General features: G+C 51.0%; 1 protein-coding gene across 2 annotated transcripts in view; it reads right to left on the bottom strand.

The window, feature by feature from the left end:
- Positions 1 to 12,842: 12,842 nt before the first annotated feature.
- The window catches only part of SEC14L1 (SEC14 like lipid binding 1), a 45,738-nt gene continuing 39,497 nt past the window's right edge, over positions 12,843 to 19,083 (bottom strand). For both annotated transcript variants that reach the window (XM_064522534.1, XM_064522533.1), the window contains exons 14-17: positions 18,841 to 18,975; positions 17,569 to 17,820; positions 16,335 to 16,513; positions 12,843 to 15,727 (exon numbers count right to left, since the gene is read on the bottom strand). In XM_064522534.1, coding sequence (XP_064378604.1) covers positions 15,622 to 15,727; positions 16,335 to 16,513; positions 17,569 to 17,820; positions 18,841 to 18,975 — 672 coding nt within the window. In that variant the 3' untranslated portion in view covers positions 12,843 to 15,621. The remainder of the gene's footprint in view (positions 15,728 to 16,334; positions 16,514 to 17,568; positions 17,821 to 18,840; positions 18,976 to 19,083) is intronic.

The following is a 19,083-nucleotide window of genomic DNA, read 5'->3' on the forward strand; positions in this document are numbered from 1 at the left end:
TTGGGGCAGATAAGCAGTTTGGAGACACACACATGGATGAAGTGTTTCCCTAGCTCGAGGGGACGGCATTGTTTGCCCATTGCTAGAAATAGGAATCATCGTAAACTGCTCTGACGGACAGTTTGCAGCACCGTGATGCATTTCCGTGAGCTGAGACAGGGCTGGGATCACGTTCCTTCACCTCCAGCCTGGGCCAGTTTCTGGGAGCCGACGGTGGGGCCGAGAGTAGGCGGGATTTCTGCCCTCGCCAGCCCCTTCCCGCCGGCAGGACCTGGCTCCCGAGCACGCCAAGCTGCCGGTGGGTCTTTGGGCTGGGTGGGAACCAGAGCTGGGCTCTCAGATGGCCTCTGGGAAGGTGAAGCAGGCCGTGAATTGTAACGCAAAGTGTGTCCTCCTCCTCCCTTGCAGCGGCGTTAATGCTACATCATGTTGACCTGCCGGCTGCCGGGGGCTGGCTGGCCCCGTAACCTGCCTGCAGAGCAGTTGGGCTGACCCACAGCGAGGAAAAGCTTGCAGATGCATGTTGCTTTGCTGCCCTCCGTGCCGGCGGCTCCTCTGGCTCCCTCTTCCCTGGACCCTGCCAGTGGGAGAGCCGAGGAATGAGCCGACGCCAGCCCGGGGACCCCATGGCTTCGCACACCCCGTGCTGGGACATGGATGCAGGTAAGGCAGCCCGCGTCAGCACGGTGCTCTTCACCCTGCACAGCCTGTTTGCTGCTCCTACCGCCTCGTTCTGCCCATGGTTATATTCATGGCGTACGTGAGAGTGGCGGCGTTTGCAAGGGCGCTTTCTGGTTTTCGTTTTACCTTGAGGAGGAAGCGGTCAGTAATGAGAAACCAAAGCAAGAACGTCCCTGGGGGGGGGGGGGCGGCGCGTCCGCAGGTGTTTCCCATTGCTGCAGAAAGCACTGGGCAAAAGCCTGGTGGGGATCCAGGGGATGAATCACCATGTCCCCCCTGGCCTGAGCCCTGAACGGGAAACCAGGAAAAATGGGAGAGGAGAGGGGCTGCCGCAGGTCCTCCTTCCCACCCCGTGGGTATGGTGAGGCTGGTCCTCACCCAGGAGCTGGGACACTCGGTCTCAATTTCCTCCTGCACATGAGAGGGTTAAAGCTGCCTCTCCCCCAGCAGGAGATTAAATCCAAATGGCCTTTGATTTCCCGACAGGTGAGAGGAGAAATCTGAAACTTTATATAGCTTCCGCCCCCACTTTAAATGCGAGTCGCAGACCTCCCTGATACATAGATTTATGAGCTATACGTGGCGCGGTGTGTCACCTCTGTCTGGAACAGCATGTAGTCTGGGCACGCTCAAGGATCCTGTTCCCCGGCGTGAGCCGGGGCCACCACGGCGCGCGTGCTGCCCGGCGCGTCGAGAGCCCGCGGCCCTAGGGACCAGCATGCCAAGAAGAAATGTGGGACCTCTCACAGGTCTGGATGAGACGTCTCAGGTCAGAGATGTTGGCAGTGATGTCCCTCTGAAACTTGCTTACAGGCTGCTTGGACCCAAACCCACCCCACTTCCCCACTGGCGAGCCCCTCTTCCAGGAGCCAGCTCTGCTCCCCTCCGCATCTCCTGGCCCTCAGGGTTTGATCCTGACCATTTTCCAAGTAGGCTCTGATTTTTCTCCCATCCTTTCTCAGAAGGATTTTACTGCTGAGGCCTCATAGTAATCGTGGGGAGCTTGAGGCATCCTGGCCGCCAGCTCCCCTTCCCCTTTGGGTCCCCTTGCTCCCACGGGGGCATTTCGCCTCCTGCCAAAAGCTCCCGGCACGGTCCCTGTGCCCCTCTCGACCACTGAAATCCTATAAGCAAAAAGGTGATCTTGGTTTTGAAAATCCGTCTTGACCAAACCCTCAATTTCCTGCCACTGACCTAATAAATAAACCCTTCCGATAAGGTTGTTTGATGTGCGCCAGCGGCCGGGGGGGCGGCGCGAGGCTGCGTACAGGCTGTACTAGACAACTGCGGGTAATAAAATCTAGTCTCCCTGTAAACAAATGTCTTGCTCAGGACTAAAGGGATTTAGCGCAGCTGTTCTGATGCTCGGAGGAGTTTCTATAGCATCTCTGACCGTGCCCTGTCCAGGATTATTAGCGGGAGCTGAGCGCTTGCCTCCCTTTGGGCGCTGGCAGGGCTTTTCCGCCGGTGACGCTGTGCGAGATGCTGCGTGACAGGGCTCTCGCTTCGTTAGCGGGTGAAATCGGGGCTGCTTCGACCGCGGATGCTCGGCTGCGCGGCCTCCGAGGCCCCGTGCCGGAGCAGGGCACCAGCTCAGGCCCCTCGCCGTGCCCCCTCCCCAGAGAGCCACCCCAAATTGGACACCCACCGCGTGACAGCGCCAGCCCCGTGCGGGGTCCCCTCCGCCGGCGGGGACGGCTTCCGCCCCGGATCGGTCCCCGCTCCCGGGATCCCCGCGAGGGCACCGGGTTCACTCTGCCTCACGCCTCTCCGCCCGCTCTCATCACCGCCTTCGTGGCGCAAGTCAGGCAGAACCTCTCCAGACAAAAGCATATGGCTTCAAATTAGAGCTGATCAACGTTTAGGGCCAATAAAGCGGGTAGCCGGTCACCTGATCCGGCACTGCAAGGTACATTAAGCAGCCTATTTCCTCCAGGCCACTCGCAAGCGTTTCTGGCTGCGCTGCATTAGCAGGGTTAAACCTCTTCCAAGCGGAGCTGCGGCAGCAGCAGCGGCAGGAGGTGGGATGGAGAGGACGCTGCGAACGTCCCCATTCACGTTCCCTCCCCATCGCTTTGTCCCCCCGCCAAATAAAGCACATCTGGCAACGGTGAGAGGGTCCTTGCTGTATGGTTGATGTTACTGTAGGCGCTACAGCCCCAAATCCAGGCCGGCCGCACGGTCCCGGGGGCTGTAGGGACGGGTCCACCTTTGCTGTAGGGATGTGAGACAATCCCTGTGCTGAGGAGTTCACATTAACCATCGCAAAGGATGCAGGGAAAGAGGGGGACTAAGCCCAAAGTGACCCCTTTTTTTTCAAGCGATGATCTAACCACAGTCATTCCCCACACCAGTCAACCCCCCTGCCCCCCTTTTTGGCACGGGTGGTGTCTGGGGCTCAAGCAGGGGCGGGGAGCACGCGGAGGTGCACTGAGGAGCCCAGCAATGCGGCACACGGCCAAAGTGCCTTGATAAAGGTGGTGGTAAGGAGCTCTGAGGTGCCCTGTCTTATCGATCAAAAAGGCAGGCCTGTGGGTCTGAGCCCAAAAGAGGGAAACTGGATGAAATGAAATTGTGCAAAGTGCAATATCATTCACGGAGACAGGACTTTCTGGGGAGGCTGGGGAATACCTGGTAGTACATTTCTGGATGACTGCAACGTGTCCTAGCATGCAGGGGACAAGGTATTTCCAGTAGAAAAATGTCAGGAATAGGTAAGAACACCTCTGGAATATGGCATGGAGTTCTGGTTGTTGCTCAGGGAAGAGGAATTTAAATGGAAAGAAGCACAAAGAAGAGCTACTCAGAAGTTCAGAGGAGAACTGACACTCTCAAGGGATGAAGAAAGGGCTTTGGGAAGCTTAGCCTGGCAAACTGAAAGCTGGGAGTGGATTTACTGGTGTCAGAAGGGTAAACAGAAGGGAGAAGGATCTTCAGTACCAAGGACACTGTTAGCGCAAAGTCAATGTGCATAACCTCTCCCTCCCCCGGCAGCATGGGTCCCTGCTCAGCTGTAAGCCGGAGTCTGACACTGGCAATGCGGTCACCAAGAAAGTGACTGAGATTCCCAAAATCAGAAGGCCAAAGCCCTGAGGAAGACACCGTGGGGAACCAGACGACTTGGCATGGACCTGGACCAGACCAACCTGTCCGTCTTCACGAGTTCAGGCTGATCTTGCAGCTCAGGTTTGGGGTTATGGCCCTTCACTCCAGACTGGAGCTTTCCGCCAGCCTGTGATTGAAACTGTCTGGGATGCTGCAATGAATTCTGTGTCTCGCCTGTGTTCCCAAGCAGGCAGGCTGTAGCACAGCTCCTATCCCCGAGCAGCATTTGTAGCAGTATCTTCCCTGACCCATGTCTTAATGAAAACAGAGCTCTGCATCATGCCACATTTCAAAGGCAGGGAGATGTGACAGTCTCTCCCTGAAAACCAACTAATTTTTTTCATAGTGCATGAAAATGTCATGTTGTAAACATCCTTCTCTGGTGATGCTGCCTGCCTGGAGGAGACTGGCTGTCATTCGCAATGAAGGCCAGTTCTTCTGATTAGCGGGCCTTGATTCCCAGGGCTTTCGTGACGCCACTCTGCCCCCCTACCCCAATGACCCCTCTCCCTGTGTCCGTAAGTAGCAGAACAAATCTTTACATCATGTGGAAAAACAACTTTACTGTTGTCCCAAGCCTGCCTTAGCCTGTTGCAGGGTGAACTGATGTTTCAGTATTGCCTGTTTAGCTCTGTTTGTGGTCAAATTTCTCCCTCCTGTTTAGGGTAAGTGCAAAGGAAGGGTTTATTAGAGAGCAAGGATGAAAAACAGGTTTTCATTTCTTTCACAAATGAGCTTCATGTTCTTCCTGAATGTGTCAAGTCCCACAGCACCCTGTGGGGCTTCATGTCCCCTGGCCACGGGAGCCTGGTGGGACATCATGGGGATCTGTGAACTGAGCAAGGACAGTAGCTCCTTGGCCTGGGCACTGCAACTGCTGCTCTTCAAAAGCAGCAGTAGATTCTCCATACTTTGGTACAGCTTCCCAAAAACATCCCCTCTTGCCGGTGCTGCCAGCCCATTGCACCGATACCTGGACCCCTTCCAGGGAGAGGTTCCCGTTCGCTGCTGACACCAGACGCGACGGTGCATGGAAACTTGCCTCGCAGCTCAGTGAGGAAGAAACCTCTGCCTATTTCCAGCATCCATCCTAGCCCCAGCTGCTTGCGTTCACAGCAGCATCCCTTGTCCTTGGCCATTCTGCTCACTGAATCCTAATTCTTCGAGTCGAAAGCAGCTAGGCCCTGATATATCACCTTAAGTGCTCCTGACAGCCCTGGTTGAGCAAGTGCCATCTCTGCTTTGCAGACTGTGCCGGGGGCTATAGTGCAACTACAGGGCACTTGCAGGCCTGTCAGGACACCTCATTTTTGAAACATATTTTTTATTGGTGAGTATCATCAGCAGCCATCCTACCATGCTGCTGTTCATCTCTGGGTCACCATCCTGCCTGGGCATTTATGTCTCCAGCTCAGTGTTAATCTTTGCACTTTGGGCCTCCATCCAACCCTTGATCACTCTTGGTTTCCCCAAGCTGTATTTGTTTGGAAGGAAACAAACTGGTGTCCAGTGAGCTGTAAATGGCATCTTCCTCTCGCTGCCATCCTTGGAAGGACTGGTGGGTGACTGCACACTCCGGTTTCTGGACAGGTCTGTGTTTGGCGTGTGCTGCCTTGGGACTCTGCCAGGTCTCAAAGCATGGAGTCTTGCTTTTAGCTGTTTCTCTGGTTTCCAAAACACCTTGGAGGTCTATAAACCAGCTGGAAACAAGGACACGACCCTCTCGTGGTTGTTACTAGGGGCTGCTGCATCCCTGCGTGAGTAGGGGGATGGGAAGCCCCAGCAGGGTCAGAGCCCTCAGTGGGACACAGGCTGCCAGCTAAAACAGGAGGAATAAAGGACAAAGCACCTCAGAAGTACATTTGCGAGAGGAGAGGAACCTAGGAGCAGGCAGATGCAGTGGGAGCAGAACGGAGATGGAGGCAGAAGTGGGAGGACGTGAAGAAGAGCTAATGCAATTTCCTCCTTCCTCCCCAGAGGAGGAGGATGTCCAGATGTGCCTGGCTCCCTTTCCTCGGCTACCCGCCACGTACAGAGGAGGTGGGCACCAAGCAGCAGAGCAGCAGGAGGAGAGAGGAGCTTGGGAAGCCTGACGGAGAGCCGGGGCCAGCCAGATCGGAGGGGGCTTGGAGCCAGCAGCGTGGACTGTCCCCTCTGCTTCCCTTCCCCGCACGGCGAGAGCAAATTGCACAGAGGAGCAGCGAGCTTTGGTGTCTCCTGGCATCAGTCGCTTCCAAGCGCGTGAGCAGAGCTCTGTGGCCTCTTATGTGGCTTCAGAGATCGGGGACGACGTGCACTTCACTTCCTTTAGCTTCCTTCGGCATCAGCGTGAAACAGAGCCAAGCTGGCAGTGCTGAGATATCCCGTGCAGCTGCTTTATGCTCAAAATCAGCTCTCATTTTTGTCAAGGCATGGGGAGGGGATGCTAACATAGCACTGACTGGATGTTGAAGATACCTTCACAAATCCCAGCCCTATCTCAGCAATGGGGTCACACTTGCCATGTGGGCCAGGCAGCAGCTTCTCTAACACTGTGTTGGCTTCGTCTTCTTTCTGCGATGATTTGATCTGTGTCATGCATGCTTACGTGTTTCTCCCATCTCCCTCCTAATAAGTTTGAAAAACTTGTCAGTTTTTAACTGAAGTTGATGGATTTGGCTTGTAGTTTTGACGCTGATCAAGTTCCTTCCCGCTTACAGCAGAGACACGGGAAGGAAGAAAGCCCAGGCTCCAGCCCGCGGCTCGAGGCCCTTGGACCCTGCCTGTCCGTTCCTGTAGTCGAGTGCTGCAGGCCGCAGTTGTTAACGTCTCTGGGCTCAGATGTGTCTCGCTTGCACCAGATAAAGCCAAGAATGGAGCTGACAGTTACACTGACTCAGAGAAGTGAATCTGGGCAATTAGCTAATCAATCAGGCACATTCGCATCCCTTCTCTCCCCTCTGGCAACCTCCTCCACCGGCCTTGCATGACCGATTTGCATGAAGAGGCCAACCAACTAACTTAGTTTCACGACAGTATTTTATTTCTTCTTCAAGCACTGAATGATTGCAAAGAAAACACGATGCTACACCCAGAGCCGGGGCGGAAAAATAAAGTTCCAGCAGAACAAACCTCCAGGCAACCGTGTAACGAATATCTTCCAGGACCAGGGAAGAGCATGCAGCACTCAGGGAGGAGCATGTAAAGGAAAAAAAAAAAAACATGCACTTTGTCTCTGACTTCCCTGGCTTGAAAACATTTCTGTGCTGGGAGATGAAGCACAAAAACCATGCGTCAGAAAAATTCTACCTAAGAGTAACACTTAAAACGCATTACCCCAGCGGGCAGCGGGAGGCAGAGCCTAACGTTACCTGGAGGGATGCAGCTGAAAGCGGCTCCTCGTGCGAAATAAAGGCTGTTTAAAGGAGTGGTTGAGCTGGAAACGAGGCCCGGGTTTGCTGCTCCTGTGGCTCTATGGGCTTTTAGTAGCTCAGGGGCTTAGCAAAGCTGGTCCGCGCTGCCAGGGCGCACGAGGGAAGGCGCCTGCGACGGGGCTCGTTGCAGAGGAGCGTCCTGCCGGCTGCACTTGGGTGGCTGCTGAGCATGGGTGTGGGGCGGCCCCGATGCAGCGGGAAATATTATCTGCATAGGTGACACCAATTCCTTAAGGTTTGGGTTTTATTGGGGATGGATACGGATGAGTCAGAAGGGCCAAGAACAGAGTCTATTTTTAAGGGCCCTGGGTTTTAAAGGCTTGACGGAGGAACAGGAGGGCTTGGTTTGCTTGCAAGCTCCTTTGCCCCTGGCAGGGGCTGGTGGCAGCTTGGGACGCCCACATCTGCGGGCAGGGCCGCACCGACGCTGTGGTTTGGCAGAGGGGTTGTGACACTTGGGAGATGCCAGCGGCTGCAGCCGGCCAAGCCGGAGCCTCGGCAGAGCCAGAGGTGGAGCGGGAGGGATGCCCAGCTGAAACTTCCCTTGCAAGCCATGAGGCTGGGACAAATCCTGCCGTGGATGAATCGCCTGTTAGAGCCTCTCCTGTGCCTGCAGCTTGTGCTCCTGGACCCGTTTGAGCCCGTCGCCCGGTCCTTGGGTGAGAGCAGCCGTCTGGCCAGAGCGGTGCCTTCGAGAGGGCGATTTCTTGCCGCTCCGTGGTGTTCGCGGGAGGCCAAGCCGACCTCCTGAAGCATAAACGCCGCGTGCTGGCAGCTGACATCTCCGGGAGGAATTCAGCATGAAGACAAAACCACCCCACGGTGCGCTCACGCTGCCATGCCGCCATCCTGCGCTGGCCATGCCCCAGCAGGCAAAAACAAAGGAGCCCATTTGGCTTCCCCGCGTAGCGCCAGCGGCGTGGGGCGCCCTCCCGCGCCAGATGTGGGGCAGATGTGCAGGGCTTCCTCCAGCCCCGCCGCCGCACTGGTTTGGTTTGCAGCTGCCCTATGGCGCTCAGCAGGGCGCGGGGTGGGGGCCCCGCTTTCAGCGGCAGCATGGTCGGGGCGGAGGCTCGAGCGCTGTCGCTCCTGGAAGCTGTGTTAATTCCAGTCCGGGCTTGTTTAAAGCCTTTTTTATATAACACAGGGTTTATTTCCATGTGCGGGGGGCAATAGAGGCACCTTGCAGAGCTCGTGGTATAAGAGCATCTCTGTCCCCTCCCAGCCGGGCAGCATCTGGGGGCCGCGAGAGCCGGGCGCTGCACCCGCCGCCTGCGGGACCTTCCGAAAAGCCGGGGCGGGGGGGTTAAAGGCGCTACCGAGCACCTCTGCTGCGCGTGGGCTGCTGCCAGGTGCCGCATCCTCCATGGCAGCGCGTTACTCGCTGTCCCTGCCCCGAAGCGGCGCTGATCGCAGGGGGCGAAGCAATGCACAGCGCTCCCAGGTGCAACCGGGGCCGCGTCCTTGCCACGGTCCGGGCGCAGGGAGCCGGGACGACGCCGTTGCTCTCGGTGGCCCCATGCGGCAGGACATCTGGCCGGACAGACACACACGGCCCCTGGCAGCCACCGCTCCAGGCCCATCCCCGCGAGGCCGGTGCATGGCCTGCCTGAGGCTGAATGCGTTTCTGCACGGCGATGGCACCCGATGCTCCCTAGCACCAGCTCCCGCAGCCCAGATGCAGGGTGAAGGGCTCCTGCTTTGTCCCTAAGGAGGCAGCCGTGTCCCGGCAGAGCGGATCTGCCCACCCTTCCCCTTCTCAATGCCTCACTGCTCCTGGGAGCCCGAAAAGCAGCTAGGTCTCCGTCGAGAGCCACAACAGCAGGCCAAAGTGTCACCGGACACCTCCTGGGCTCCAGCTTTGGGGGAGCAGGACCGGCCGAGGAGCTCCACACCCCGCCCCCCCATGTTGCTGTTGCTGATCCATATTGCATCCATGTTGCAGATGATACATGTTTAGATGAGCTTAACAGGACACAGGGCAAGCACTTGAAAGAGAGGTTTATTACAGGCTAATTAATAGATTAAAAACACGTCAGACCCAGGAAATCCTGACCTGAGACTATCTGGAGAGCCGGCGCGCACTGGGGCGGAGGGGGGGCTTATCCCGGCCCCTCGTTCCTCCTGTCTCAGGGCTTCTGCTCATGGCCGCTGCCGGACACGGCCTGGGGGGACCCGGGTCTAAACCAGGAGGGGCGTTAGCATCTGCCTGGCACCAAATTTGCACCACTCTTCTTTGCTCTTCTTTTCTCTTCTCTTCTTTTTTCTTTTTCTTTTCTTCCCTCTTTCCTTTCTCTTTTCTTTTCTTTTTTCTTTTTTCTGTTTTTCTTTCTTTTTCTCTCTTTCTTCCTTTCTCTCTCTCTCTTCCTTTTGAATTTTTCTTTCTTTTTATCTTTTTTCCCTCTTCCTTCATTCCTTTCTTTTTCTCTCTTTTTTCTCTTTCTCTCTTCCTTTCTCCCTTCTTTCCCTTTCTTTCTCTTTCTCTCTTTCTTCTCTCCTTTCTTTCTCTCTCTTCCTTCTCCTCCTCTCCGCCTCCCTCCGCAGGAGAAGTGAGGGCAACATTTCTGCTGCAAGGGCAGAAATTTCTCCAAGCCAATTTCCAGCTGAAGGAATCTGAAATGAGCACTGTCAGTATGGCTTCTGCTGGGCTTTTTATTTTTAAAGAAATCTTTCCTAAAAAAATCACAGCTTCTGCCATGCCCCACCGCCTGCACAACCCCACGGCCGCTCCAAGTTGTGCTCACAGCAACGCTCCCAGCGCCCGGCAAGCAGCATCCAGCTCTGCTTTCCTCCCCGGCACCGGTTTATAGGGGAGAACCAAATTGCTATAGGTTAATGCCAAATTGCTATAGGCTAATGCCAAATGCTATAGGTTAATATCGAATGCTGTAGGTGAATATCGAATGCTGTAGGTTGCTATCAAGCTGAGGCTGGGGATGAGCGCGGCCCCCAGTCGTGGTAGCAGGACTGTCCCGGCGCTGGGGATGCTCTGCGCCGGGGGCAGCTCGTCGCCCCCCCAAAGCCCACGGTGGCTCCGGCGAGGCCCCGCGGCCGAGGCCGAGCGGGCGCCCCGGGGGCGGTGCGTGGGCTGCTGGCACCATCTAGTGGGATCTGCCACCAGCTCGGTGCCACCCGGGTCACCCACCGCGGCCCTGGGGCGGCAGCTCGGCCCCGCTTGGCCCCAGGGGCAGAACTCGCCCCTGTCCCACTGTGCTGTAGGGGAAAAGGGGCAGCGCCCAGAAAAAATATATATATATTTAATTTATTTATTATTTTTATTTTTAGCGAGGCCAGGAGGAAGGCTCAGCGCCGCTCTCCGCCAGGATGCATTGGCACAAGGGCAGTTTTTATTGCCCGGGGGGGCTGCTCTGGTCTGCACAAGCGTCCGAGCGCCGCGGGGTGCACAGATCCGCAGGCTCCATCCAACGCGACCGCAGCCGCAGAGCCGGGAGAGCAAGCGTGGGTTTTCCTGGGGCTCCTCCCTGCTGCCGCCGGCCTGTGGGCACCGGCGCCAGCGGAGGGACCCGGACCACGACACAGGCTGGATTCGGCCTTGGACACAGGCGATGTGATAAAAGAAAACAACAAAAAGCCAGAAAATCCTCACCTTGTGTTTTCCCAAAGCCCAAGCACCCCAAAACAGAGTTAGCTAGAAAAATTCATCATTCTTCCCTTCTCCAAAAAAAAGGAAACATTGCAAATTCTTTTTTTCTTTTTTTCTTTTTTCTTGGGGGGTGGGGGGAGACTAGCCCGAACTGTGTTGGATAAAGTTAATGACTTTTGGAAGACAGCCAAAAACCTAACCCTACAGGCTTTTTTTAATTTTATTTATTTATTTTTATTTTTTTCCTGTCTCTCTTCTCCTTCCCCCCCTCTCCTGGAGGCGTCACCCAGGAGCCCCGGGAAGCAGCAGTCCTCCCTGCTGCGCGGTGCAATGGCCTGACGCCGCTGGGAAGCAAAAACCGCCACATGGGTTTAGTCCCTTCCCCGAGCTCCTTCAGACCCAATATTTGGTGACTCCTCAGCAGCACAGCCGGTATTGCTTTAGGCACATGCAAACAGCAGCCCAACTTTATTCTGGTGGCCCTAAATGAACTTAATTTTATTATTTTTTATTTTTTTTTCTCCTCTAATGCCTGTTAGCCTTAGCAGCCCCTGGCATGCAGACCCAGGGCAGCTCGGTGCAAACCGGCCGGGGTGCAGAGTGGTGGGAGCACAGGGCCGGGGTGCAACCTTGGATTGGGGTGGGGAGGGGGTGCAGGGCTGCACCTAGTTATGTATCAAATATTTGGACCAGTCCCCTCTGACGCAGACCAAAAAATTGGCATTTGCTGCCTTAAATAGTGCCTCCAACAAAAAAAAAATAAAGCGGTTCATAACCCTTTACCCCGGGCAAGCACTGGCCACTCTGAGCAGTCCAAGCTGCCTTCTCGTACAATGTCTTTTCAAGGGCTTTTGCATTTACTAATGTCCAGAGCAAGCTGGTCCAATATAATTATGCACTGGCATAAAAATCTTGGCCACACGCTAAAACTTTAAGTCGGTCAGACAGCCATCTGGTCCTGCTGACAGCCCTTCACAGCCATAGCTAAAGGTTCTCATTTTTAGAAACTTTACAGCTTGGACACAAGCAGAAAGTCCAACTGTAAATGGCTGCTTCAGCCACTGCTCCAGCTGCAGCCGTCGGAAAACCCACAGGCTGATGGTTTTTGGCTCCCACCTTAAAAATAGCTAAGGCTTTGTGTACCAAAAAAACCCTTAATTCCCCAAGTGCGACTGGCTCAGCCTCGCATCCAAGAAGGCACTGGGGGGGGGGGGGGGGGAGTGATTCGGGAAGGGTGGAAAGGCTGCGATTTAGAGGCAGTTTTATTGCTTAGGTAGCTGTGTCTGCACTAGGACCGTTCACTCACATTTTGCCAAGACAGGGCATGCTCAGCATGGGGATACATTTATTCTGCTAATATTTCTGTGGCAGTGCCACTGAGTGAAAAGAAATAAGCATGTGGAAGCAAGAAAACAGCTATGGCAGTTGTTAGCTCAGGTGGCACGGGACATTCTAGGTGGCACAGGCAGATGAGATGCATTAGCGTATTTGTGCCCACACCCTGCTAAGCTGGCCCATCCCAGCAAAAGCCTTTCATATGATGCACAAAATATACTCCACACTGGATGTTGCTGCAATATGCTGAATTGCTGGGTTGAATCTCCCTTTCTAACTGCATAAAGGACTGTGAAGTGACTGTGTACATCCATAAAAGCATCAAAACCACTTTCTATGTAGGACTACCACAAGACTTTTTCAGCGCAACCTTTAGTTGTCTGCAGGTACCCAAGAGGAACAAGAAAAGGCATGTGTGTGTGCACACACTGTGGAAGACAGGATTTTGTTACAAGCTCCCAGGGGAACTCGCTCCTTTTAAAACCCCAGTTCCTCACACCTTGTACATGCTCCGGTATCTGCTCCCCCAAAAGAAAGTCTGCTTTGCCAAAACCGCTCCACAGGGGCCATGCTGAAGTGCCTCCGGTTTCTGCAGTAACGGCGTTCTCAAAGCCTTCAACTCTAGGGGACTCGCTTTCAGCACATTCAATGACCTGGAAATTTCAAGCTTTGCATCTAGATGAAGGAAATAAAGAGTCCAACCCTTTTTTTCCAAACAGTTCACATTTATTATTGATAACAATAAAAAAAATCTTTTAAAGACTATTTGTATTTTATTACCAAGAATGAGGTATTATGTATACAAAACATTTACAGAATCTGATATGCAATTTATGAATATAGACAGGGAAGTGCAGAAAGACACTGATAACAGGGGGGAAAAAAAGCCAACAGAACGGTCATTGGCAGAGAGAACTAAGAATAGGAATAATATCACACAGAAAAAAAAGACCAGGCTATGGGAAATTAGTCACACTGCAATGATCAAGTCATATTGCACAGCACTTCACTTAGAGGAGAATTAAGTCTTGTTTTTCTGGAATTTTATCTCCCCAGCTGTTTGTGCTGTCATGTGCTTTGAGCTCTGAAAGATGTGTTAGATTTACAGGAGGAAAAACCCAAAGTGCCACTTTTGAGCCAGCTCAAGTGAAAAACAAAACTGATCTTCAGACTTGAGAAGTGGCTGCAACTCAAAAGGTCTACAAAGCCAGACACCTCTGGACAGATGTGGAGTGTTGAATGAAGCAGTTTCTTTACAGTTGTCAGCAAAATCGCCATCTGAGAGGGAGAGAGAGAGAGAGAGAGAGAAAAAAAAAGAAAGAAAGAAAGAAAGGGGACCATCTTCAAGGTAGAACCCTTAGAGCCCAGTAAATGGAAAGTGGCATTTGGAAAGAGCCACAAGTGACGTTAAGTTAAATCTGATCGTTTCTTCTCCTGCATTAGCTCCCCCATGCCTGGGAATACTGGCTCCTGCATGTCAAGAATCAAGCCACCTCTTCAGCGAGCTGGCTTCCTACTAGACAGACAGCGCACACAAGCAGCATGAGAACCACAGCATGTGGCTCTGCCTGCTGTGCAGACGCTAGGGGGGAGCTGTTTAACACCTAAGCAGTGGTCTGCCCCCCACAACAGCAGGTTTTGGCAGCCAAGGCAACAGTCTAACCTCCATCTCCATGTTTTAAAGGCAAAGAAAGACAAAATTGACCAGTCTGGTAAGTTTAAGGAGACTTGCTTCTCAGCACTGTTACTAAAGTAAAGCTTTGTCAGCTTTATTTGCCATGTTGCATGGCCAGAACTGGTCTGCAGAAGAGGTGTTTCTAGTTAGAGGTTAGTAACCTGCCTCTCAGAAGCTTTGCAGTTAAAAAAAAATATATTTACACTGAGTTCAGGACCAGCTTTCCTCAGGCAGGGCATCCAGTATCTTGAGTTCTGCTTTGAAAATGCAAGACCTCAGCAAGCTCCTCTCCCAATTACCAACACCACTACTGTCTCCTCAAGACTACTGCAAGACTTTAAAGAGCCTATCTAGCTTTATAGCAAGGTCTGCAGCAGCAACAGCAGCTCCTTTTGCCTAGGGGAAGAGTTGAGCTCTTTAAGGGGGTAAGGACAGACCAGTGGTCTAACTAGGCAACTCCTGCTGTGCTCCACACAGAAATCTTCAGGGCTCCACTGCCAGATTATGGTCTGTCGTTGCATGATGATGCCCTTTTGCTCAGCACTTAAGTCTTTTGTGCCTTGGAGATTTAGTAACTCGTTGCTGTGCCTGGGAGAGGGGGCCCAGAGTGGAAGAATATCTGAACTAACTTTACAAAAAAGAGTTCAAGTAGGATTGCTTGGGCCTGGGTATAGCAGGGACAAAAATCCACAATGGCAATTCACTACTGGCAGTAGCAACAGTGAAAATGGTAGAGTAGGCACTGCTGAGAGTTTCTTTATCACTTATAATGAAGATCCCTGTGCTCCCTGTCTATGTAAAGCTCTGCTTTTTTCTGATATACACAGGGAAGGATAGGAGGCAGCAGGGACTGAGAAGTGCGCAGGAAGGATGTAAGCCATACCTCCTTTGGACTGATCTAAAAAGCAAGCTTAGACTCTGCTTATATTCCTGGTAACAGCAGAGTCTCACTAAAATGAATTCATGTGGAGTGTACTAGGGTAAGTGGAGTGAGGCTCCAGCACAAAACTGGGAACAAATCTCCAGACCAAGTCTGGGCCAGTCCAGTGTGACACAGCGAGGGAGAGCCTGCTCTCTGCCTCTCTCTCCACAGTGCTTCAAGTGCAAATCCAAGGAAAGAATGTGAATTGCTTTAACCCATCAATACCCAGAGCTGAAATTCCCCAACAATGTGCTCATACAAAAGGTATTAGTGTTAATAGCCTGTCCACAGCTCCGTGGGCACGCTTTGAAAAAAATGGACTCAAAAATCAAGTATCCAGCAACTGCTTTCCTTTGTCTCGGACATCACTTAGTGGCAATGGGAGGACAGTTTGCAGCACTGGAAGATCATGGGGGATTTCATAAGGTGACAAAGAATGTCCTGACAGGAGACTTGCAGTTGATTTCTAATGCACTATGGAGCATTTTTGGTAGGGTTTCTCTTTTTTGCTTTTTAACATATACACAATTTGAAAAATTATTCTTAACTGATGCACTGATTATTTTTCCTTCCACGAGAGCCCTTGTGTTCAAAGTCGTGTTCAAAGTTGCAAGCGTACTTGCAAAAATATCTATGGCTGAGTTAGGATAAAGGGTTAAAGTTAGGAGACGAGCTGTTGGATCTAACAGGGACCAAAACCACTAAGTTTAAAATTCAAACAGCTACTTTACTATCTATAAAAAGCTTTTGATTTTGTGGGTTTTTTTCTTTTTCGATTTTTTTTTTTTTTTTTTGCAATTGCCAGTTGAATAATGCTGTATTGCAGTCAGCTGCCACAGGCGAGGGTCCAGCCATCTCATCCATTTGCTTTTCATCTGTTGTGGCACTACCTGGAAATCATGGAGCTGGAATGGGACTGGCTGGAAGAGGTTGTGGCAGCACTGAGCTGGGAGAATCCACTGTGGCTTGATTCAAGGCTGGTCATAGATCCTCTGCAATAAAAACAAAGTAGTTTTAGGCTTCAGAACATACGAAGATTTTGATTTCTATATTCTATTTGCACATTGAATAAAGCATGTAACAATGATTTTGGTGCAGATGCTCAAAAGCTTTCTTGTGTCATCATATAAGATAATGTGGACACCAGAATGCCTTCTGGCAAAAACCAGATGCTGTTCCGAGAGCCTGAGAAGTAGCTTCAGCCAAGTATATCACTGGCAGGCAACTGTACTGACTCAATTCCATTTTGAGTTGCATCAGTTCCTGCATGACAACCTGCCAAGCCCAGCAACTTGCACAGTGCTTTTAAACCTGAGCAAAGTATTCAGTAATGATTAGAATGAAATAACTAATTCCTTTTTGACATTAGTTGTCCCCAGTGCCAATACCAGTTGGATTTTTTTCTTTTTTAGGTCTATTAAAGGTTATCTAGCTTTGTTTATAAATCTAATGATACTCCATCAGAAAATGCAAGACCTCACAAATTATTTGCATTTCCTTTAAGTGGACTTGGTACTGGCTTGTTTCTCTAAGTACAGCAAGCGTAGCATCAGAAAGGTTTGACACTGGCTGACCGTCCTCGACCTTGGCCAGACATACCTGAAATCTTCTGATCCTATTACTTCTGTATAGTACATCACTTTACATTTATGAGAGGAGACCTGCAGAGATGCTAGTACATCATCCACACGAGGCAGGTTGGTTGTAGCACAGGCAGGCATGTTGTGAAATTTCCACTGGAGAATATAAAAGCCAGGCCATCTGGTCACATGTGACCCCTGGAAACAGCCACAGCAAAAATTGAAAATTAACTTGCTTAACACAGTCAAAGGTCTGTAGGCTTGAAATACCTTTTCCAGGCTTAGGAAAACTGCCTACATGCCCACAATTTTTTCCAATGCCAATATTTCAGCTCTTCAGCCAACTGGAAGTGCTGGTCATCTGGGCTCTCCTCACACAACATGCTTACAAAAGTTACAACAGAAAAGCAGAGCTTCCTCCTGCTTTGCACATTGTCAAGGGGTTAGAATTTAAATACATTAAAACAACAAAGCCCACGTTCAAAACAATATTCACTTTTCCCACTTATTTTCATTAATGGCTGTCTCTTGAGGATATGAAAATAGCAGTCAAGGTTCCCACTTCACAGAAAGAGAAGGCACAGTTCAACAGGTCACTGCCCAAGTTTCCAAAGTTTAATACCTCCAATTAAATAATTTAAGGAGCTCCTTTGTCAAAGGCTGTTGAACTCTCATTTCAAGTCAAAAGGAACAGCAGCTGTAGTGTGTGATCGCAAGTGTGCTGCACATAAGCATCAAATTTGGTAATTAAAGGAGAGGTTGCAACTGCCATAAAAACTTTAGGAACTTTGGCCATAAGGACCTGCCTAATTTGCTCGGTAGAGGGATAAACGCACAGAAAGTTAGTCTTAATTTCCAGATTTCTCTCAGTATTGAGATAAGGCATTATGGTATTCTTCAAACACAGCCTGATTTCTTCAGAAAGTAACAGTCAAAATTGCAGCATAAAGCACGTGTCTTACTACTTTCTGGATGTGCGCTATGTTCTAGGTGGCTTCCCTACCTTCCTTGCTGATCAATCTCAATCACTATCAGACTAATGCAACCTTCCCTTCACAGCAGATCCCATGCAAATACTATCCCCCTTCTTTGCAGCGTTCTGCTAGGAACGTAAGCTAAAACGTCAGCCAAAAGGAAGCAGACAGCCCAGAGCTGAATCGTCACTGCAAATCATCGATAACACTGGTGAATTAGAACATCTAGTTTTGGAACAAGCCTCCATCTGTTCCCACACCAGGATTAAGCGATCTTACCTGCACACTCTCCCCTTCTTTGCAGATAAGGGCAGACTCCACCATGCTGTAATCGCGTCCCAACTGCCAGACTTTGTCTATTAACTGGACATTGTTCCCACCAGGAGATGTAATACTGTGAGCTCCCAGAGAGTCCTTTTTAGGCGGCTGTGGGGCTCTCTTGGAATGAAAGATGTTAAAAACAATGTCGCCTTTACACACATCAAAATCCCATGTGATCACAGACGAGGCATCCACAATCTGAATGAGAACCTGGGACAGGGGAAAAGTCAGATCAGAAAATAGCAATTTGCTTAGTAAAGGCAGAAGCTCTTACCAGAAAAAGACAAGATGGAAGAACGGAGCTTTATGATGCTGGGCTTAATTTAGACTATTAAAAGGCATTCTAGATACAAGTTCTCTTTCTACGGAGTGTCCTTATTTAACACATGACCTTCTGAAGCTCTCAACTAGTTTCTTAGAATATCATTTGTCTTTGTCATCCATTCTATTCAAAGCGGTGTCCTTCTAAGCAATGATATTCTCTAAATGGCAACAAGATGATACCAGAAATGGTCACAAACTTCAGCTGCTAAAGCATTATTATGTATCAGTACTCTCTTAAGGGAGAACTCTTCAGAAACTCTGTTAAGACACCTTAACATTAAGATTGGATAAAACAATGTGAAGCAGTAATTATTATTCAGACAACTGGCCTTCTCTTCAGGTTTTGTGTTAACAGCAACAGCTGAACAAACTCCCCATCCCCACACGCATTTACCCAATAGTTCCTTAGCCAAGAGCTATGGAGCTTAACTTCTGCTGCAGTGCACACAGCTCACAGTTTGCCAGACCAATATCTATCAAGTGATGCATAGCCCCAGACTTGCATTCTGACTACGCGTGTCTCATTTTGGACCGCAGAGTTCCCATCGTGTTTTAATATACCTACCAGTACATGCTCAAAAACACCTCTGCACAAACAATGCTTTCTAATTCTTAAGCTAGATGAGGCCTGGGGAAGCAAGATCAACCAGGCATTCTCTGTCACATCATGACAGCGAGCAGCACAAAGTTCATAAATGAACAGGAGCCCAGCAGCACTGCCTATCCTTGAAGTTAGACCAAACACTCACCGGGAGAGAGCGAGCTTGATTTAAAGAACTTAGGTGTTTAGGAGGGCTTGAATCCCTGCTTGCCCATCAGATGGTCCTAACTACTGTGCTCTGGCACAAGCCAGACTCCAGAGCAGAGGACTCAGCTGAAAGGAAAGAAGGGTAGATTGCAACGTACCTCATGCGGAGCTCCTTTGAAGACACTTGCAGATTGGTATATTGTTTCAGTCCAAAGCTTTATGTCTTCATTTTCCAACTCTTCTGCTGTCCGGTAGAGGGACTTGGGAACCAGCCCACCCTCTGGAACTTCACACTAGAACATAAGCAGAGCCATTAATAAGTATTCCCTCCATACATCCTCACACTGTTATAATCTCTGCCTAGTAGTCTCAGAAATAAAAACTCACATTCAGCCAATGTC

This window comes from Dromaius novaehollandiae, chromosome 18, assembly GCF_036370855.1.
Source record: "Dromaius novaehollandiae isolate bDroNov1 chromosome 18, bDroNov1.hap1, whole genome shotgun sequence".
Classification (NCBI taxonomy): domain Eukaryota; kingdom Metazoa; phylum Chordata; class Aves; order Casuariiformes; family Dromaiidae; genus Dromaius; species Dromaius novaehollandiae.